Consider the following 22,727-nt stretch of genomic DNA (forward strand, 5'->3'; position numbering starts at 1 on the left):
TTGTGCTATTCTCCATTTTCAGCAAAGCAGCATGCCCTTCTCCTGGTCGTCCAGTTAAACACATGCTTTAATTGTTTTTGATAAGCAGTGATATTAAGGACCAAGCTTCTTTGCTGTTCAAGAGTCAGTCTTGAATATTCTTTTGCTTGCATATTTAAAAACAGGTGGACTCAAATCACAATCCAGTTACTTTATAATCAACCTTAATTTTTAATCAATAAAATCAATCTCCCAATCTCATAGGAGACTATTTTTGGGTAGGTGCTATTTTTACACAAAGCAAAATTTCAGACCATTGCTCCTAAAGGAATAAAGTTGCTGCTGAGTAAAAAGCCCATATAAGCCACTGAAATTTTACTGTATGAAGAGAGAGGGATGCTGCAGTTTTATTAATGGGTAAAATCCTGCAGGACTTTGCGGCTCATCGCTGTAATCTTACTATGATATAACATGCTTGATATTCCCATGCCTACTAAATACAATCACAACCTGACTGAAGTTTGTTCCACATCCACACCACTCCCACTACTAACAAGGGGAGTAGATGGATACATGCGGAAAAAACTACTCAGTCATGCAATTCAGCTTTTATTCAGTTCAAATAGCCTACAGATTTTATAGCACAGACCCAAGAATTTCTTTATCTTTCTACAGGCACAGAAATGCATGGTTTAAAGTTACTCTTAAAGCCCCATATAAATGAAATTACAATGATGTTAAGGCTGTAACATGAGCTGGCAAAAGACAAATGAATTTCAAGAAACTGCTGGGTCAGCAACATTTTGTGCCAAGGTGTCACAGGATACCATATGTGCTCTAGCACTCAGTCACAATGGGATGAATTAAGGGCAGGGTAGAAAGCCTTGCCTTGCACAGCTAAGTCAGAATTTTAAAATTCAGGCAACATTGTTCTTTTGTAGCTGAAACACATAATCTTGACCAAAAGCCACAAGAAGGCTATAAAAACCCTCTTAAAATGACTGCTGACCTCGCCCTTCCCTGTCCTCTTTCATTTGCTTTAGTAATTCCAAGTTTTTGAGCCAATCGCTCAATGTTACTGAGTTGGGCCAGGGTGTACAATATGAAGTAAACTGACAGGCAGAGCACAAAACCAGTATCAACAGACATTTTTTTCAGCTTGGAATCTATTGCACCAGTGGTGTTCAAACTTGTAGACCTGCAGGGTAGATTTGTGGGGCATGGCGAGTCCACAGGCTGAATCCTATGTGCAGGGCCAGTGTGTGGGTGTGATCCAATGCAACTGGCCCTGTCCTGTGCCCAATACCACACTCTGGACCCAACCATGTGCTCGCCTGACCCTGTGGATCCAGCCAGGTGCCAGTCTGACCATGCACACTGGATCTGCCCACAGGATGACCCCATGCACTGGCCCCACTGTGGACTAGTGATCTAGCAGACAGGGCCACATCATCTGGCTTGTGGGGCTCCCCGTGGGTCAGGATGTTTGGAAACAGGGAAGCAGCAATTAACATTGCTACTGCTTCCTCCCTGACAAAGTACTGAACTTGTGAAGAACCCTGTGGACTGGATGGCATGACTCCATGGGCCAGGCATGGCCCATAGGCCAGAGGTTGGACACAACTGCATTGCATAGAGACAGAATGCATTAGAAGAGAATTTCTGCACAACCAAGACTACCCAAAAAAAAAAAAAAAAAAAAATCAGAACCGACTCTGACATCTGTATATACATTGTTGTTTGAATATACATTGTGTATCTGTTACTTGATAGCAGGGATCCAGGTTTTCTGTTTGCCATGAAAAAAATGCAGTAAAGTGTGGATTTCCTCTATTTAAGGAGAAAAATACAGATTTTCTCCTTTAAATGAGAGCAATGCAGGAAACAGCAGGTTTCCCATTGCAGGCTGCAAGGGGCTGGGGAGAGTGGGAGGAGGGTGATCAGGTAGGGGACGCTGTGTACACACATGCACATGGCAGGCACAGCATGAAGAGCAGCTCCCTGCAAGTAAGTTTGGGGGAGGGGGCAGAGGAATTGAGGCTCCCATAGTGAGGGAGGGACGGAAGGAGGGATCTGGGCACAGCTGGGGCTAGGGGCACTGCCCAGCTGGGGCAGTGAGTGTGGCCTGGTGCCAGGGTAAGAATGCATGGCTGCAGGGCCTGGCTGGGGAGCAGGATGGAGCTGCAGTCGGCTTGTCTGGGGAGCCATGGATGGGCTGGCTCCCTGCCACTCCACATACTCCCAGGAAGACACGGGGGGCACATGTTATCCAGATTTGTGCATGGGGAGGGGACAGATGTGGACTGGGTGCTGCAGGTTCAGGGCTCCCTGCCCTCCTCTCCAGGGCCTCTGCAACCCAACAGGCAGGACCTGGTGCAGCACAGCAGAGCTGGGTGGGGAGGCTTGATGCAACCACCAGAAACCCTGCAGATTTGGGGTTTTTAATCAGGAGTGTGTGCATGCGTGTGTGTGCGCGGGGGGAGGGGAGGCGCTTATCAGAGAATTTGCAGTTTTCACAGCGAAAACCAGGATCCCTGCAGATCATAAACCTAAACACCTGCCACTGCTAATAAACTATGTCTTTTTCCTGGAATAATACAAGTAGGACATCACAAATGGGCCTAGTATTGCACCCTATAGATATATAAAGAAACAGAATAGATGACCTAATACTTAAATTCAATTTTTTGAAAATCTTCACCCCAAATACAAATTAGCATGACACACAGATGTCATAATGTTGTCACAGGGGTGTACGTTGTAGCCGTGTTGGTCTAAGGACATAGACAGGGTTCACTGGGTGAATCTGATATCTTCTATTAGACCAACTAAATAGTTGGAGAACAATTTTTAAGCAAGCTTTTGGGTTCAAAAACCCTTTGTCAGGCTAAGGAAGTTTCAGCAGTTGGTGTGTGCTCTTCCTGGATGGAATGAAAAGTAAAGAAGCCAGAGGCTGGACTGGTATGCATACAACACAGGTAGTCAGTGAAAATATAGACTGAGGAGTCAATGCATGAGAAACAGGTTGGGTGAGGGGGAGAGAAGGCGGATGAATAAGTGAAGTACCTGGGAAGTCAGCTGTCAGGCAGGTTATAATGTGTCATAAATCCAATGTCTATATTTAGTCCATGATTTTTAGCATCCAGGAGATGGATGAAGTGGAGTTCATAGGTTCGTCTCTGGGAAGTGTTTTGTACATTTCCTTTGAGGATCAGGACTGAGTGGTTTTCTTGCGAGAAATGTGCCCCCACAGGTAATTGGGTATTCCTGTCTTTGACAGATTTCTGGTGTGCGTTCATTCTGGTGCGCAGTTGTTGTTTGGTCTCTCCTACGTATTTTCCATCAGGGCATTTGGTGCATTGGATGAGATGTATTACATTTCTGGAGGTGCAGCTGTAAGATCCGGGAATGCTGATGGCTCTGTTGTGGAGTGTAGTGATTGCAGGGGTGGTAGAGATGTGTTGGCAGGTTTTGCATTTCTTGTCATGGCATGGTCCAGATCCATTTGGTGTGTTCTAGGTCTGAGGAAGTTTGCTTCTGGTGATGAAGTTGGCAAGGTTTGGTGCTTGTTTGAAGGCTAGGATGGGTGTCTCTGGGAAGATCTCTTTAAGAAGAGGGTCTCTTTTTAGTATGGGTTGTAATTGTTTGAGGATTTTCCAATGGGTTTGAGGGAGGTGTGATATGACAATCAGCGGTGTACGATTTGTGGGGGGGGTTCTTTTGTACTGCAGCTGTTCTTGACGTGGTATCCGGGTGGCTCTTTCAAACGTGCGCTCTCTCTCTCTGGAGGAGTGTCCTTTTTGGGTGAAAGCCTTTTGGTGAGGTGGCAATCCCGGGTGTTCTCTCTAGTGCAAATTCAGTGATATCTGAGGGTTTGGCAGTGATATCACACATTTTGGTGTGTTTAGGGTGATTGCTGGTTCTGTGCAGATATGTATGTTGGTCTGTGGGTTTCTTGTATAATGTGCTCTTGTAATTTATCATTCTGGATACCGATCATTGTGTCTAAAAAGGAGGAGTAGTAGTAGTAAGCAGCAGCACACTTATAAGATGGGAAACTCCCTTCTTGAGAGCATGGAGGCAGAAAGGGATCTTGGAGCCATTACTGACTCCAAGATGAACATGGGCCAACAATGCGAGGTCACGGTTGGCAGGGCTAACCGGACCTTGTCGTGCATCCACAGACGCATCTCTAGCAGGGCCAAAGAGGTGATCCTCCCCTTCTATGTGGCACTGGTCAGGCCGCAGTTGGAGTAATGCATCCAGTTCTGGGCGCCACACTTCAAGAGGGATGTGGACAGCATTGAGAGGGTTCAGAGGAGAGCCACTCGCATGATCAGGGGGCAGCAGGGCAGGCCCTACAAGGAGAGGCTAAGGGACCTGAAGCTGTTCAACCTCCACAAGAGAAGGCTGAAGGGGGACCTGGTGACTGTCTATAAACTCACTAGGGGGTACTGGAAGGGTTTGGGAGAGACCTTGTTTCCCCCCCTAGCACCCCTGGCATAGCAAGGAATAACGGCTATAAGTTGTTGGAGTAGGTTTAGATTAGACATCCATAAGAACTACTTCACAGTCAGGGTGGCTAGGATCTGGAACCAACTTCCAAGGGAAGTGGTGCTGGCTCCTACCTTGGGGGTCTTTAAGAGGAGGCTTGATGCCTACCTGGCTGGAGTCACCTGAGCCCAGTTTTTTCTCCTGCCCAGGCAGGGGGTCAGACTTGAAGTTCTATAAGGTCCCTTCTGACCCTGCTTCTATGATTCTATGAGATGTTGGTGCTGGAGTATTCAAGAGACAGTTGGATGGAGGGATGGTGATTGCTGAATTTCTGATGGAACTCAGTCAGAGACAAGCCTATGAACTCCACTTCTTCAACCTCCTAGATACTAAAAATCATGGACTAAATATAGACATTGGATTTACGACACATTATAACCTGCCTGACAGCTGACTTCCCAGGTACTTCTCCACTATTCATCCCACTTCTCTCCCCCTCAACCCAGCCTGTCTCTCACCCCTTGACTCCTCAATCTACATTTTCACTGACTGCCTATCTTGTATGCATACCAGACCAGCCTCTGGCTTCTTTACTTTTCATTCCATCCAGGAAGAGCACACACCAACTGCTGAAACTTCCTTAGCTTGACAAAGGGTTTTTGAACTCAAAAGCTTGCTTAAAAATTGTTCTCCAACTATTTAGTTGGTCTAATAAAAGATATCAGATTCATCCAAAGAACCTTGTCTGCATAATGTTTTCACTTCATTCTTTCCAATGTTCTGCCCTCATTACCTTTTGTTGGATTTCCTCATAGTCATCCTGGTAACTTCCACTGACTGTACTGGAAGAAGAGGAGAAGGTTGGCCCCTGAGAGTAATACTGAGAACTTCGATAGCCATCTCTCCTCAATTTGTCACATTCTGCAAAGGGTATGGGAAGGGAAAAAAAGAGAGAAGATGGAAAACACATTATTCCCATTCTTTTACTTGCACACAAAGTTCTAGTTTTGGTGAAACATGCAGATCAGATTCATGTCAATAATTTTTTTTTCTTTGTAAGAATAAAAAACAGCATATATGGCCCTGCAGCCCCCTCTATGCATGCAGATAAAGGTGGGATTGGCTTTAATGCTCAAGTCACACAATCATGCCTCCTGCCATGCCACGTGTGCCTAGCAGGAGATGTGACTGTGGGATTGTGCATTAGTTCCAATCACGCTTTATTGCTAGTGCAGGGGGAGCCTGATCCTGGGCTCCTCCTGCACCAGTAAGAACCAGGCTCCCATGGCTGGGAGCCCCATTTGCTGACAGGGCTCCCAGCTACAGGAACCATGTGCAGCCAGGACACAGCCAGGACCAAGAATCCCCACACCTTATGTGCAGTCCCAGCTGCACATGGCGCACTGCTGCAGTCGCCCAACTGCAGGACTGCCTACACATGCAAATTAAAGGTAGATAGAAACCAGCTATAAAGTTATTACACATTTACCAGCAATAACCTTAGCTGGCTGAAACTTTTTAAGGTCCAATAATTAATTTGCATGTGTAGCCAGTCTAAACTTATTGCACTATTAACAAGGCAATTGTGCAATAGATATAACATGTACAGGGAACTGGATATGTAAAGTGTCCCTAATGATATTACTGGGTTTATACATCTGTAGATTTAATACAGACAACTGATCCTTAATCATATCTAGTCAGATAATTTTTTGGTCAGTTTCTAATAATGTTAGACCACAAACACACATACATACTATTTTGGGCACACATAAGTGAATATCTCCAAAAAACATATAAAAACAGTGTATTGGTATATTACAGAAACCAGCATAAGCCTATAATGAAAATATAAAATATTTAGCAATAGTGTGAGATAGGAACAACCCTGAATGCATACAGTATATGTACACATTAATTTACAGAACTTTATAGTGTAATATAGACATAGTTTAATATATATGTATAGGAGTATAGATTTAATTTATTGCAGGTGATTAGGTACTCTAGAAAGATTATGGATGGACAGTGGAAGAAAAGTTGGGGGGGTTGTTTTTAATTACAGTTTGGCACAGCATCTTAACAGATGGCAGGGTACTGCAGTATGGAAGCAATACTGGGAGAGGGGGGAGGGAGGGGGGTCTCACTTGCCAGGCAAGTACATCTCCATAATGTGCCTCACACTTGGAGTGAGGATGTTGCTTACTACTTAAGCACCATCTGCTAAGCAGCATTGGCACTGACCACTTGTCTAGCCTCCCAGCCCAAGGAAGAGACCAATTTATAGTGCTTCTAGAAAGAGAGAGACAGGAATGCAAATTATAGGGATTCTTAGAACCTCAGTTCAGCCTTAGACCAAGTATAGTATAGAGTCAGAGCCATTAGTATAGAATGGGAATATAGGGGGAAATTATGGGGGGAAGAGGGAAAGGGAACAGCCCAATTCAAACAGGCCAAAATCCTAGTTTCACTTCATTTTCCTGAACAAAATTTCTGTAGTTGTGTTCCTATCTCCTAATTGATATTCAGTGTGATTGTGCTGAAGATTAACAGACGTTGGAGCACAAGGAAAAATTAAATGTTCAAGATGTGGGGAGCAAACTGATCTGCCTAGTCAAACTGTTAGTTTTACATTTCCAGAGACTGAAATCTGAATCTGTTCAGAGATTAGAAAAAAGGTATGTAGTAATGCCTCTGGAACTGAAGCTTCTCTTCCTACAGTACGTGTTGTCGTAGGAAAAAATGGTTTTTGTCCTTGCGCATTACAGAAGAGGTGTGTTATGACAGTTTAAAAATCAAATATAAACTAACTTTCTTATTAATCAAGTGCAACTTTAATAGAGACATCTTTTGTTTGTTGAACAATGAAGTTACAATTTGCAACTGGAGTGTAATTTTATTTTATTTACTTCCTACAGCAAGTTCTCACTCATAGCATTTACTTCCCCTACAGTAGTTGTAGTTTTGCTGTAGCCAGTGTGGACCCAAACATAGTGTGTGTGTGTACCTCAAGCATGCAAGCTTACAAGCTCATGAATATAGACATGTCTACTGAGCCATGCATACACATTCCCATACGAGGACAGTGGCCATAGCTCTCTTTCAATTCCATTGGAATTTAAAGCCCATGTTAGCTTAGGACTCCAAAGATCAGGAACAAAGGTAGTGTCAATTTGGGTCCTGTAACCTATCTCAAAGAACCACAGGCATCAAGATAAATAACAATTCCTTCTTCTCCCGGTGTGTGTTAGTATGAATCACACTCTAGATAACCAAGCAAGCAGCATTCCCTTCTGGGAGTACTGGCTGTAAACAGAGATTGCAGCACTGTCCTTCTGAATCTGGCACTGGATCTAACTGCCAAAATCTAGTGTATAATGTTCCATAAATGAATACAAACTCTTCAGTACAGCTGCTTCAAATAGTGCAGGCCAAGAAGGCTGACTCAGCTCTGGAAGAGTATGGGGGAAGTACATCTACTAACTGGTAACATAGTTACTGAGTTATCTACTTAGCCCTTACGATCACCCCAGATGGACATGGGAGCAGTATGAAGACTAGCAGTATAAACTTTATTCTCCCTGTTCATGGAAGGTAACAAATCGGGAAGACCACAGGTTTGTTGACTGATTAAAGAAAACAGACACCACTTTGGGGAAGAACATTATGCAAGTCCCTAGACCACAGCAAATTTGATGGTTGGTGGGTAGAACATGCTCATAGGCCTGGTGCTATTTCAATGCTGTGAGATGGGAGAAGATGGAAAGTAGCTGTGTTGGAAAGTGTCATGTTGATACTGCCACAAAATGGATATTCACTAGACACAAGAAGAGTATTTTGATTTCAATAAATAATCAGGAATCTTCAGCGTTGTGGCCTCTCCAGACCCCGAAGGAGGGGTTCCTCATGGATTGTTTTGTTCTTTGTGCTATGATATCCCACATGTGTGGACAAATGGTAATGTTTCATCATATTCATCCAACAAGCATGGCTGTCAAATAGAGTGACATGGAGTCTAGCTGGAAGATGCATCATTTATCTTTACATCAACATATCGAGTGGACTAGAAGTTTGATAGAGGGTCATAAAGCCATATGCAGTACATCCATAAGCCAGAACCGTCTCAGCCACTATGGGGCTACGGAGATACATCTAGCTCAAGTTCATTTGACTTTAGTATTAGCAGCATCATTGGAAAGGTATACAATCTTAATTTCACTGTAGGGGTGAAGGCATTCAGTGGGGATTCCCCCTAAACTCTTCTGGGTGTCTAGAAATGACAGGAGAAGGGTGGTCACTCCTTTCCAAAACAAAATTGTGCTTTAAAAATAATGCCTGGTAACTGAAGATTTGTAACTGTAAGAAGACCAAGGAATAGGTCCTTTCTGTCAAACAGATCCCATTGCTTTGGACCCCTTCTTACTAGGGTGGGTTGCATCCCTTTATATCATTTTGCCTTTTCCTGGACTACCGAATCAACTACCAATCCCATTGTAGGATAGGCACAGAATTGCTTATAGCTCTTGTCTAGAACTTGGTACTGTTTTTCTGCCTTCTTAGATGTTGGATCAACGTGGCCAGGAGGAGCAATGTTCCCTTTGTCTATTCCCTTTTACCTTCATTTATTGATTGATTAATCAGTGCTGAAAAGAATTACCTAAGGCATGAAATAGCGTGCGTGCTTTTTCCTAGCTTAGGGTCCCGTCTTATCTACGTCTTTTCTACGTGGTTCCAATCTTGAATGAAAGCTCCTGGAATTCCCTGATGTTAGCCACTAGGGCTGTGCAAAATTTTGGCAGCTGTTTCATTTTGGAGGCGTTTTGGCTGGTTTCAGCACCTGAAACACTGAATTGGAGATGAAACGGAAAGCTCTGAAACTAAATGAAACTGTCCAAAATGTTTTGGAAATGTTTCAGATGTTTCGGAGGCGCCCCCCCCACCCCCAGAAATAGTCTGGCACAGCCCCATGCCCTCCTTTTAAAGTGCCGGGAGGCTGGGGCCAGGCAGAGCAGCCATGGGGGCTTCTCCCACAGCTCCCCCTGCTGGGGCAGAGGCAGGCATAGCCGGAGGAGTTGCAGAAGCCCCCATGGCTGCCCTGCCTGGCCCAATCCCCTGCTTAGCCTCAGCCTCCTGGCACTTAAAACAAAGGCCTGCAAATCACCAGCTGCAGCAGTGGTGATCAGGGCCTCTGGGGGCTTGTGGCAGAGCCCCCTTGACTGGCACCCACACAGCAGCTGCCCCATGGCACAGGTGCAGCATAGCTCAGCAAGGCACTATGCACTGTCTGGGAGCTGGGGCCACTGGGGCTAAGCGCTGCTGGGCTCTGGGTGACTGCTGGAGCCACCCCAGCTCTCAGACAGATGTGGCACCCTGCTGAGCCATGCTGCACCCGCATGATATGACAGCTGTCGTGCAGGTGCTGAGTGGGGAGGGGAGTGATCCCCATTGCCCCTCCACTGCCCCATGCTGCATGGGAGGGCTCTGCCATGAGCACCCAGAGGCCTCAGTCACTATTGCTGCAGCCACTGAAGGTGGGGCCTTTGTTTATTTATTTTGCTGGGAGGCTGGGGATGGGCACAGGATAGGGCTGGGAAGGGCAGCCACGGGGGCTTCTCTTGCGGCTCCCCCCACTGGGGCTGGGGCAGGCACATCCGGAGGAGCCACAGGAGAACCTGCAGGTGCCCGGCTTTGCCTGCCTCACCCCAGCCAATCAGAATCTCTGAATCAGAACCGAAACTCTGAAACAGATTTGGCCAAATCGAAACGGAACAGTGATCCAAAACACTGAAACGAATAGCTATCCTCCAAAATAGCCAGATCTGAAACTGAAACAAAATGGCCATTTTGCACAGCCCTATTTAACCACATCTGTGTCAAAGATATGGCAATTCTCTTTTTGTGGGGGAGGAGGAAGGGTCTCTCTTTAGGCTTGCTCTTCCATCTCTGTACTGCAGTTTTGATCCGGGGTTTTCCCCTGATTTGGGAATGGTGCCTTGCCTGCCCATGCTGGGCACAAGTAAGATCTTATCTTAGTGACAGGCGATGTGCCACTGCTTTGAACCTGTGGGATGTCAGGCCAAGGAAACTTATTATGTTGCTGCTGCCCAGATGGCATACAGAGTGCTACAGAACCCCCTGGGGCTGCTGATCCAGCTCATCTAATGAGGGCAGTGGAGGAAGAGAAGGGCTCTGGAAGCAGAAGAGCAGGGTACCTCTGGGAACGGCAGCCCTGACTGACATCACTCCAGCAATGCTTTTGGTCCAGGTGCTGGAAGGAAAGGTAAGGAGTTCTTCAAAGGCAAGCCATCCAGACAGGTTCTTCTGATGAGATACCTTTCATTGACCATAGTTTCCTAGCCATTGGCACCTTGCTATTAGGCCTGACACTTGAAAACCTGGCTGTTTCTGGACATGGTATCTGTCATGCCAGCTTGCCATGTACACAGAACTACATTTATGTAAACAGCATCTGGCATCTGCAGCTGAGAGTCCAGCTCTCTGTCAGGAAGTTGGCATCCAAGCATTGATAAATTCAGTGCAAAGCAAAAAGCAAAAGCCATCTCAATGATTCTGGGGCCTCTTCTCTGCTGATACTAATGGTATTCCCTTGTACTGATGGGAGTGGTTTCCTCAGTTTGGGTCTAGAGGATTCCCCTTCCTGAAAGGCAGGAACAATCCATAAAGGAAGATTCATGAACTGGGGTGTGTCCCGGAATCTCAAGAGGTGAGAAAAGGAGCATCAGATGGTACATTTACTAGGGATAGGGGCCTCCCGCAAGGCAAAGAGGCACCTACTATGCTCATCTATCAATGGCATCAAGCAATTATACACAGGAGTTTAACTTACACATGACTAGTATAGGTATCCCTGTAAATCTAGTCCAAAATAGTCCCATGTGCAGACAGACCCTACGTACAGTTTAAACCCTAAGAACTTGGAGTCTATGTCAAACAGTTGTGCACCTCTGCCCCATTTTTAAGGGGGTGAATGGGCGAGTGGGAATAGCAGGGAAGGAATATAAAAAACACCAAACAACAGAAATAGAACCAGGGAGTGGGGAGCAAGAGAAAGAATATCTTGAAAAATGGCCTCAAGCTCAGACAAATGTTGAAGTTTGTAGATGACCATCAAGGCTCTATGTTGCTTCTAGGTGTAACAAGATTTGCTCAGGGCCTTTAGTGTCCTCCTACAGGAGCACACGAAGTCTCAAGGAATCACATCAACAGAAAGGCACAACATTTGGAGCTTGTACATGAGGCACACTTGTAATCACAATAGTGAAATTAATACTGGCATACACTGGAAGAATTTGAACATCTGAATTCCAGATTTGTCCATTCATTCCATTTACTATGTTCAATAATATTTCCATACAGCAGTTTGATGTAGGGATAGCAACTTCCTAGTCCAGAAGGACCTCAGAATAGGATGCCCTGTTACTAACTACAGGAACTGAATTCTGAGAGATACTGCTTATTACACTGAGAGTGTTCTGAATGGAATGCAAGGCCAAACTTCACGACTCAACTGAAGGAAATTCAATTGGGTCATTTGATCAAATATTCTTATAAGCTGCTATAAAACTTAGAAACTTATCATTCAACGCAAGTGCATATCTGATTCTCTGGGGAAACTCAAAGACTCTTGCTGCAAAGTTGCAGCAATGTTAATGGTTTCTAAGATGCACCTTGTCAGTGTTTTGTCTTCAGTGTGGACAAGACAACAATAATTTCTAAACCCCTAAAGATTAACTGGGAAATACCTACAGAACAGAAGATAAATCATGAGGATGATATTGTGAAGGCCAACAGAAGCTATCCTATCTGTGAAAAATAAGTGAACAGCTTGTACAAATGACTTGCAAAATACAAATGGGTAAAAAAAATTCATTCTTTTTTTTTGCTTCTATATACTATATTTACTTGAATACAAGATAGGATTTTTTCCTCCAATCCATACAGGGTAAAAAGTTCCTCATTTTACATTTGCATACAAGGAAGCTTCATTAAACGCACTGCTGTCATTAAATGGCTGCCAAAAGCAACAGAAACCAACTGTGAAGCTGATTAAATGCAGCTACCACTGAGCATAAGCTTAAAACATATGGCTCATATTAGGCAAACAGGCTTATGGGAACCTACCACAAGAATAGATTAGTGCAGTCCACTTAAATAAAATATACAACACTGTCCATTGCACTCAGTCCCCCTTAGTGCCAACTCTTTTTCAAGTCATGGTGAGCCACTATATTGCATGCATTTCAACTTCTTCTTGACTCCCACAGCTGAGCTGTCCATTTCCTTCTTGTTTCCAATTATTTCTGTTTCTTCACCAGCCTTAAATGTTGGGTAAACATCACCAAATGGGGTCCCAAACAGTTCAGCCAGAATCCTTCTGTCATCCCTTCTCAGACAGTTGCATATGATCAGTATGGTGCCACCCTCTATGAGGTGAAATCAGACCAGGTTGCCTCGCATCTCATCCATATATAAATTTTTGGAGCATCCCAGGACTCGTGACAAGAACCCCTGAGGGTGGGGAGGAGTAATTAACAAGTGGGGGGTGACTGGAATACACACACATACTGAACTCTGTGGTCACCACGACTTGTAATGCTGTTAACTCTGATAGGGCCCAGCACAGTAAACTATATGATGCACAGATACAATGACTGTAATAGGAACATGATGCTGTAATGGTGTATGCATGCTAGGGCCTACCAAGTAAACCAGACCAGTCACAAGACAGGGCTCTGAAAGTGGAGGTTTATATCCATCTAGAAATACATTTTTGCATTAAATAAGTTTGTACTACATATAAAAGTAGGTACAAAAACGTTGATTAAAAGTGAGTTTATGGAGTACCTGTGCTAAAACTTTTAGCAAAAAAGTAACATGCATCAATTCTGGATGAGCTAAAGTCTACAGCCACTATATGCAAATTACTACAGCTATATTTAATATCAACTTTAAAAAAAATGTTGCTTCTCAGTTCCATATGCTCAGAGGGAGCAGAGTCTAGTAGTAAGGAAAGGGGGAAGGGGCTGCCGGGGGAAGAAGATGGGAGGAGGCAGAGGGTAAAAGGGTTACATGAAGATTTATTTTTTCTGCTGTAGCAGTGGGAGGGAGACAAATTCAAGGCAGACCTCCAACAATTAGACTTTATACATGGAAAATTATAACAAATTTATAATTTTTCCATATATAAAATTAATTATGGGGGGGGGTTGTCTTATAATCAAGGACATCTTATATTTGAGTAAATACGGTATTATTTATAAGTTAAACTGGTCAAAATTTCTTACACACACAAGCACACAAATACATTTCCAATAGAAAAGTAGTTTAATCATAGATGACTGGTAGGGGGTACACAAGGGGGCATGCGCCCCCTGACAGGGCCATCCCTGCTGCCACCGTGGATGCTCGCCATCCCTGTCTCTGCCGACAATGCCAGCTTCTGCAGGTCCCCCCTTCCCCCCCCGCCCTGACTCAAGAGGCACCAGTTGCCTATTAGCTTAATCAACATCAAAGTTTTCAACACAAATTTGAATTTGATGTTTTTTTTATTTTCAGAAATTAAAATGAAAAATATTCCGATGTGCCAAACTGTTGTTTGGATTAGTTTATTCTGACTGAAATTTTCCATTCTGCAATATTAAGTTATATACTTTAAGAGTTTTTCATTTGGCAAAAAATATTTGATTTTTGATATTTTTGTTCTAAATTTGGAATAGAAAGTAATTCTGTATCTTGACACTTTCCAGGAAAGGAAAATTCTATTTTTCAAATACATTCATTTATATGGAGGCCTGCAAAATTATCTTCTTTATGTCCCGCACTTTGGAAAGTCATGTGTTGTGTTACGATGGAAGACTCTATGGTTATCTGGGGAACTAGCAAGTTTATGATTACTCATTTTCTATATGGCCAGGAATATGCTGGGTGCCACATAAAACAAGTGGAATTCAGTCCTTGCCCTGAGAAGTATAAAATATGAACTCAGCACGACAACAAAAGGAAGACCATCAACAGTCAAGCTAACAGGAAGGCAAGAAGAGAATATACAAATAATACAACCTTGAGAATTCATGGTTGAAAACTTGTGCAACGCAAGAGGCAGTGTGGTGAATAAATTGCAGAGGGAGTTCCAAATCTAAAGAACAGCCAAGGAGGAGGTTCAAAGAACGCAGTGAGAAAAGGAATCAATAATGCTGAGAAAAGGGCAGGAGGACCTTCAAAAAGGGACCAGAGGCGGTCAGAGAGGAAGGCAAGATGGTACCTGAAATGAGAGGACCAAAGTGACACAAAAGCAGGATGTATATTTAAAAAAGGAAAAATGACATAATTTGTAAAGTTCTAGAGCAGTGGTTCTCAATCTCTTTAAACTCAAGGCACCCCTCATTATACTAAAGGCACCCTGCCGTAACTTTTGTGATTTAAGTAGCCCACCATTTCAAAAACGTATTTAATTCAGTGCTTACCTCCTTGCATTGTTCTTGAGTATCTCAACAGTAGCCAGTGGAATCAGGGGTGGCCTATCAAGGCTGAATCCCTGGGTTTCTTCTCGGGGTTGAGAAGGCCACACTCCTTCTCTTCCTGTTTTGTTTTTTTGTTTTGTTTTTTAAAGGAATAACACTCCTGTATTTTGTGCAGGTAGTTGGACCAGATGACCATTGAGGTCTTTCCTCTCAAATGTACTGTAGCTAAGAATGCCAGGATGGCTTTTGAAATGAAGGCTTAAACAAGGAGGCAGACAAGATAGAAAATGACTGTCAAACTGCTTTAATTTGTTGCGTTAATTGTTTTTATTATCAGTTGTTTTCTTCAGAGTTCAGAAGTGTCTTTATTCTAATTACTGATATGTAGGTTATGCCAGTTTTAGAAAAACTTCAGGATTCAAGTTTACTTTGAGAAAGTCCAGACATTCAATTTCAGGTCATCTTTTGTATTACATTTTTAAAAAGCTAAGTCAAAATTCAAAGCACTCTCTATAGTGGTGTCATTTTAGAAAACTGGATAAATAATTATATTGAGGCATATGGTATTCTGCAGCCCATGGCTGTCCAGCTGGTGGTTAAATTGCAGCCCATGAGGCTGCAGGGGTGAATGTTACTGCTTCTGCCAATGTTGGGGTCTTTGGCTGCCCCTGGTGACTAAAACAGTGGCTGGAGAAAAGTGGGTGGAAGGCAAATGGCAGTAGCATTCACTCTTGGGTTCTGGAGACATTACCACTGCAACAGCTCCAGAAGCTGTACCGACAAGCTGCCACTGCTTGCCCATATCTGGCCTGCAGGGCCAAATCTGTCTACATAAATTGGATTTGTACTTTTAGATGAGTGCCATGTAGGGAAAATATAGATATAAACATTATTTTGGAATAAGATAAATATTAATTTAAAATAGTGTTAATTTAAAAATAGAGTAATTCTTCCAAAGTAACTCCATATATGGACAGTCTTATTCCAAAGCAAAAGTGCCTTTTTCTAGTAAAGTTTAATCCACTTCCAAATGCAGCTAAGCCCCAGGTACTGTATTCATTAAGAGGGTCTTGGAGTCAAGTACATGATTTCACAGACTACTATGGTGAGTGAGGGAATCATTAAGGGAAGCTGAATACACAGCAAGTGTAGAGCCAGTTCTAATGCTTGAAACTAGAAACTCCCAATGGGAAGCCGATGAAGCTATAGCTACATAAGCGCACACAACCATTCCACATAACCTTCCTAGTGCTGCTTAGGTTGTAGAAAAGTAATAGCTGATACTTGCATCTCTCCTTGTATTACAGCTATTTAAAGTTCCAACCCCCATCCTGCACTGCAAATACAACTGCCTAAAGATGACTGTGGTAAACTCACATGATAGCATGGTTTATTACTGCTTGTGTAGACAGGGAAAAAAGTTATCACTCTGGCTAGACAACTATGTTTTAGCCAGGGCTGCTTCTTTGTATGTTCAGATAGTCAGGGTATATTTTTTCAAGAGTTAAGTGAACATGAGAGAAATGAGCTCAGAAACCTCCTAAAGGTTTACCTATTATTTTTAGCTGGAAGAACAGCGATAGGTGTGTTGTATGAGAGATGCATTTCAGAAGGAAGCGTTTTAAAGCTGTCAGTGTACAGAGTTTACTTTGAGTTGCTGTCATTCTCAGATATCTGCTGGGCGTTTTATTACTACAGACTCTGCTAAATCCCCATGTATGACAAAAGCAAGCTGAGATATGACTCTCACAGACAGCACACAAGCTAATTACAGCCCTCTTTCCTCATTAAATAAGGCTGTTAAGAACAGGGATTTTGTGGAATGCATTAACGCAATGTTTCCAAGGGGAGTTTATAGAGAAGATTCAGTGGAATGCAATGCAAACCCATAGCAGAATGTTGTGCCATGAACACAGAGCTAAGGATGTTTGCACAGGTCTGTGAGCTTTTTATTTATCAGTGACATTGGCATCAGTAGAACAGGGTTAAAGATCAGGCACCAGTTGAACAGTTGGAGCTTTTGGTTTCAAACTCTTAAAAAACATTCTAGGGAGTAGTAGGATGAACCCCATGGAAATACTGCAGAGAAAAACTGACATAAGGGAAAAAGAATAACCTCATCATTCTTGTACTAGAAACTCCTGCCTCATGTCAAACTCTAGTTGACCCTTTGTAGTTTATGCACAGTAGCAACTGCTGCCTATATAAGCAATTTACTGCTTTTCAATTTGCGGCAATATAGTCTTACCACATAATTTGAGTCGCAAATCAATTGGGTGAACAGGAGGCACAGAGCTGATACCTCATTAATTCATTTGACATGGTATTACTGTGAAAAAAAACAGGATTAACTTATGCACTGTCTGTCTAGTAAGACATACATGCTGCATTTCTCAGTCTCAAAAGACAAAGCATATGATGGGGGAATGATTCAAGAGGGCTCTTTTTCTTGCAGTCTTCCCCTTTCATCTAGCCTTAGTATTTATTATATTTATGTGAATCTAAGATGCCCCTGTATTTAAGACAATCTCTCTACGATTAGATTCCATACAAGGAAAGAATTTAATTTGTTATTATTTTAATAAACAGACCTACTGACAAAACCTAGAGTAATACAGTAAGTCAACATTAACTTCAATTAAATTTAAACATTAACTTAATCTATATTAGGTTCTGTCTAGAACTGGGGGAGTGCTACTCCTTTCTTAGATCCTACAACTTGGCACTGGTCACTTTCTCATGCATCCTCACTCTCACTCCTCATTGTTCTCATCTGCTCCCTCGTCTTTTCACAAAACATTTTTTTCAGTTCCACCCAAGGCATTGGATATACAATACTTCTTGAAGACTTTAACAATGGATTCTGAAGATATTCTTCCCCAAGAAGTCAGAATCCACCAGCAAAGCAATGCTATGGTTGGTTTCTTAATCTTCCCACCAGGTGTAAGTGCATGGTTTCCTGCCAAGATCCAGTCTGCATACTGACATCATAAATACTTTAAATAGTCCTTTATGGGCTTAGTGGTGTGTAACAGTCTGACGGTAAATTTTATAGAAGTGATGTTCTTCATCTCAGGGCTAAGCCACTATGTGGCATCACTTGAATACACCACCCACTACTTGCTTTAAATTTTTGAAGGGGAATGTTCAATTCCTTTGCTATCTCTAATGCCTTGAGTCAAAGCACTTTGTGAGTGGCATTCCCTCCTTGCTCTTTTCTTGAACATATTTGAGAACTCGCTTATCAATTTCAGGAAAGCAAATTTTGGACCCCTGAATGTTTTCCATGTGGACTTAGCATTCTCAAGTTTCCTTTTTAATCGTCTCCATTTACACACATGTGCTTCAGTAACATTATACTTCCTTCCCACCTCGCAAATATTTATTTTTTCACTACAGGTTATGCCCTTCATTTTAAAGTCTGTATCATAACCGAGCCTCACTCTTTTCAGTATATTCACATTTTTACCATTACTCCCCCTTTTTTCTACATGGTCTGTCATGAGGGCTTCCCCGCCACTGCTTACTTCACAATTTACCAGGGGCTTCTATGATGTAAAATTTTGACCAGTCAGTGGCGATCAGGCCCTGTTACCTGCTGCTTTACCTGCTACCCCACCAGGTACTCCCTTGCCACTGGCCCCTCTGCCAGGTGCCTGCTGCCACTTGCCTCACTGCTGTTGAGTGCCTCATTTGCTGGTTCCCTTGCCACTGCTGCCTGGAGCCTTGCTGTGTGCTAGAGTCCTCATTGGCTTGCTCGTTCTGGGTCCCTTGCCACTGCTTCTGGGTCCTTCATAGGTGCTGTATCCCTCGCCAGCATGAGCATTCATTCTGAGCCCCTTGTTGCTGCTCTGAAGTCCCTCACCACCGCTATGCCTCATGCTGGGTCCCTTGCCACCACTGCTGGGAGCCCTGCTATGTCCCTCCCTGCCATTGCCAGGAATCTCACTGCGCGCTGGATCTCTCCCTACAACTGCCTGGATCCTCACCATGTTTGGGTCCCTCGCTACATGCTGGGTCTCTTGCTGAGTGTGGGGTCCCTTGTCACTGCAGATTGGCCCCTCCCTGCAACATGCAGGGTGCCTGGCTGGTCCCTGGGTTCCCTCCTCCGAGTGCTGGCCAGCCCTTGCGGAGTCCCTCCCTGCTGTGTGCTGGCTGGGGTGCTCTTCCCTGCATGCTGGCCAGCTTCTGTGGGGTCCCTCCCTGCTGCATACCTGGCCAGTCCCTCTCCACAGCATGCTCAGTGCCTGGCAGGCAGGTGATCAGTCTGCTCCCAGCATGCAGGGTTTCTGGCCAGCATGTACTAAGTCACTCTGAGCAGCTGCCCCAGGGGTGGGTGCCAAAGCAACTCCTTACATGCTGGCAACTTGGCCAGGTCCCTTGCTGTGTGCCAAGTTGATCTGGCAGCAGCTTAGAGTGACTTAGCATGTGCTGGCCAGAAACCCTGCATGCTGCAGGGACAATGCCTGACAGATGCCAGCTGGGTCATTTTGAGCTGCATGTGGGGTTTCTGGGCATGGTGTGCAAAAGCAACTTGGCACGTGCTGGCAGGCAAGCAGCTTGGAGTGACCCAACTGGCGGGCCAGAAACCCTGCACTGTCAGGGGAGCTTAGGTGCTTTCTGCTGGCTGGCTACATGCTGGGTGCTTGGCCACTTTGCCTGTTCACTAACCTTGCCATGCTCAATGCATTCTCCGATTCCAGGTAAGTCATATGCGATCATAAGACAAGGCTTGATTTTCCCCATGTTGAATTGGGGACCTCATCTTATAGAGTAAATACAGTAGTTAACATTTCATACCTTTAGAATTTCTATAGCTAAAACTAGTCTCACTACCTTAAAAATTTTTGGGAAGTAAAATTGATTGCCATGAGCAACAGCAATTAAATCAACAGAACAGATCCAAGAAAATGTTTTTGGAGTATTTTCCATGAAGCTGTGTCATTCTTCAACCCTTTGGAATCTACATGTTATCCCCGATTTTGCAGACGCTGCTTACCAAACTTGCCTTGTGTTACACCTTTGCAAAATTAGGTTCCAAGACCTGATGGCTAGCCATACACACACACACACACACACACACACACACACACAATTTGTCAAGCTTCCCATGGGCTATTTATAAACTAAGTAAATACTCAAACCACTGAAGAGGCAAAGCAAAAGAGAAAATTATTCTTCGGAAGTTTCTGAATCAGGCTGCATACAAAGAAAATTCATTCACCTGGAACATTAGCCCAACTGATAAAATGCAAAACCAAAAAGCCAGCTGGATCACAGATAACTTATGGCACAGCAGATGAGTCCATGCAAAGCTGCATTAATCAGCAGCAGCAGAAAATCCATGGTGCAGAGGGAAGAAAAGAGCATGTAGGTACTTTTGTTTTAGAGCTCTTTTCTTTGCTATAAGGAGAAAGGGATGAATAACAAGCTGACAGCTGGATTTACATACCTGAAAAATTAACTCAGCTAAATTCAGGGGGACTTCTTGACACAGCCTTTTATGCTGTACCTTGCATTTATAAAAGGGGCTGAGGAGAGATCAGTGAGAGGGTCTATTAATTGTAAAAGTCAGCTAAAGCTGTCAATGATAGAAATAAATCTGCTGACCAGTATATTAAAATATATTTACCCATTCATTGCACATACCATTGGAAAATTGCTCTATTCCCTGAGAGCAAAATATCTTATTAGACTTTAAATATCACAGGCAGTCTCATTTTATGCAAATATTCATAAAAGGCTCTCCTTTGTATAGGTCACATATACATGCAGTGCAATATTATACTAACTCTTCAAGATTAGTTATTATTAGGGGTGTGGGAAATGGGCCGTATTTGATTCAGATTCACATTCAGATTCAGCCCAAACTGGGGACAGTGATTTGATTCATTGATTCGGATCACTGACCCAATTCGATTGAACCGAATCCGAACATTCGATGATGCAAGAATCAGCTGTTTGGCCATAGTCCCAGCTTTAACTGTTTTTTCTACATACCTTGAGGTACCAGGCACGGTTCATGAATGTTGAGATGCTGGGGCACTTGGAGCACGGGGAGGGGGCGGGGGGGGGTGGTCAGGTCATCTCCAGCACACTCAGCAGCAGACCCAGAAGTAATTCTGGTGTGGAAGTACTTCCGGTCTACTTATGGGTCCACTAGGGAGCGCAAGGGGGACCCCGTCCCCCCGGCTTGGTGATCGGCCATGGGGGGACCCTGGATGCCAGGAGAACCAGTTGCCAAACTGGGGGATGCGGGGGGTACTTCTGATCCACTTCTGGAAGACCCCCTGCACTCCTGTGGGATGCTCCATCCACCCCAGCATCTCAGCATTCACAAGCTGCACTTGGTACCTTTAGGTATGTAGAAAAGACATTTAAAGCTGTGTCTATGTCCGAATCATTGAATCTCTCCAAACCAATTCATAGGGTTCTGATTGGATTCAGAGAGATTAAAGGGTCTTTACTGATTCGATTTGGATTCGTAGGTTTGGCCACTGAATCAGGCTGAATCTCTACCAGATCAAATCAGTGACCAAAGCTTCGCACAGCCCTAGTTTTTTATAACAAAGGTAGGTGAAAAAAACTGATAGAATATGACAGGCTTTGTCTTTGTTATTCAGGTAAAATGATTAAATGATACTTCTGTCTGTTCTTTTATGCATCATATATATTTTAAGTGTTATCAGATTAGATTAGCAAATAATAGATGGCAGAACTATACATTGATACGCTTATGTCTCACCTCACACAATTTTGAATTTATTGTTGCATTAGGTCTGAGACAACAGTGGTCTTATGGATTTGTGCAGGTCTGGGTGCTGAATTCCAACAGAAACTTTGCCTAACTCACTGTGTCACCCTGAACTAATCTCTTGGGGCTAGATCCAATAAAGTACCTAAGGGGCTACCAGTTAGGTGCCGTAACACTTAGCTTTTAGGCATCTGGACCTTAGAGTGGAATCCAGAACCCAGTGTTGAGCACCTGAGCGTGGGGAGAGCTGGGCACCTCAGAATCCCTCAAGCCAGCCGCCAGCAAACACTAAGTAGAAAGGTATATCTAAATAGTTCCCCAAAACCCACGTCCCTAAGAGCTTAAGTGCCTAACTCTGTGCTGTAGGCAAGGCCTGCTGGCAGGTAATGGAGACAAGGCAGCTGCAGTGGCAGTAGGGACTGACCATGGGGCAACACCTTCCCTCTGCAAGATCAGCCCTTGCCACCACCCCAGGGCATCCTGCATGAAGCGCTTGGCTACCCACTTCAAACTGAGCTGATTGTGCCATGTATTTCAAAGGGTGCAGGGGAAGCCCAGCACTAGGGAGCTGCTCCACAAGGCTAGGACACATGAGTGTATTTTACAAGTCCCAATGTCTGGATAGGCGCCCAGAACTCTGGTCCCTGCAGGGTACAGGAGGGGATAGCAACCAGAGCTGCCTCTGCCCCACAGGGCACCTGGCAACTGTCCTGGTTAGGTGGCAAGAGTAAAGGCGCTAGAGGTTGATGGTGGAGTCTGTGCACCCCCATCAGCTACTGCAGAGAGCTCCTTCAGATAGCTCCTTCACTCTTACTTCCAGTTCAAGTGGTGGTGACAGGGGCTGATGAGGGATACAGACCCTGAATAAGCCCCTGTTGCTGAGGGGCACTCCTAGGCAGCTCAGGTGACAGTGTTGCCTGCAACTCTGGAACTGGAAAGTGCTGTAGATGCTCCGACATCTTGGACAAGGACAGGGAGTTCCTTAAGGTTTCTTGGGGGTAAAGAGCCATGGAACAGGC

At 44.0% G+C, this 22,727-nt stretch overlaps 1 protein-coding gene and 1 pseudogene across 8 annotated transcripts in view; both read right to left on the bottom strand.

The window, feature by feature from the left end:
* The window catches only part of NHSL1 (NHS like 1), a 284,707-nt gene that overhangs the window by 33,978 nt on the left and 228,002 nt on the right, over positions 1-22,727 (bottom strand). For 7 of the 8 annotated variants that reach the window (XM_090040332.1, XM_090040320.1, XM_090040311.1 and 4 more), the window contains exon 3: positions 5,267-5,394. In XM_090040332.1, the coding sequence (XP_089896458.1) occupies positions 5,267-5,394 (128 nt within the window). Of the gene's footprint in view, positions 1-5,266; positions 5,395-22,727 lie in introns of those variants that run through there. The other variant, XM_090040368.1, reaches the window with a different exon arrangement.
* On the bottom strand, positions 3,052-4,483 carry LOC149873189 (uncharacterized; annotated as a pseudogene).

Source organism: Crocodylus siamensis, chromosome 1 (genome assembly GCF_052110815.1).
Source record: "Crocodylus siamensis isolate JL-2025a chromosome 1, ASM5211081v1, whole genome shotgun sequence".
In the NCBI taxonomy this organism is placed as follows: domain Eukaryota; kingdom Metazoa; phylum Chordata; order Crocodylia; family Crocodylidae; genus Crocodylus; species Crocodylus siamensis.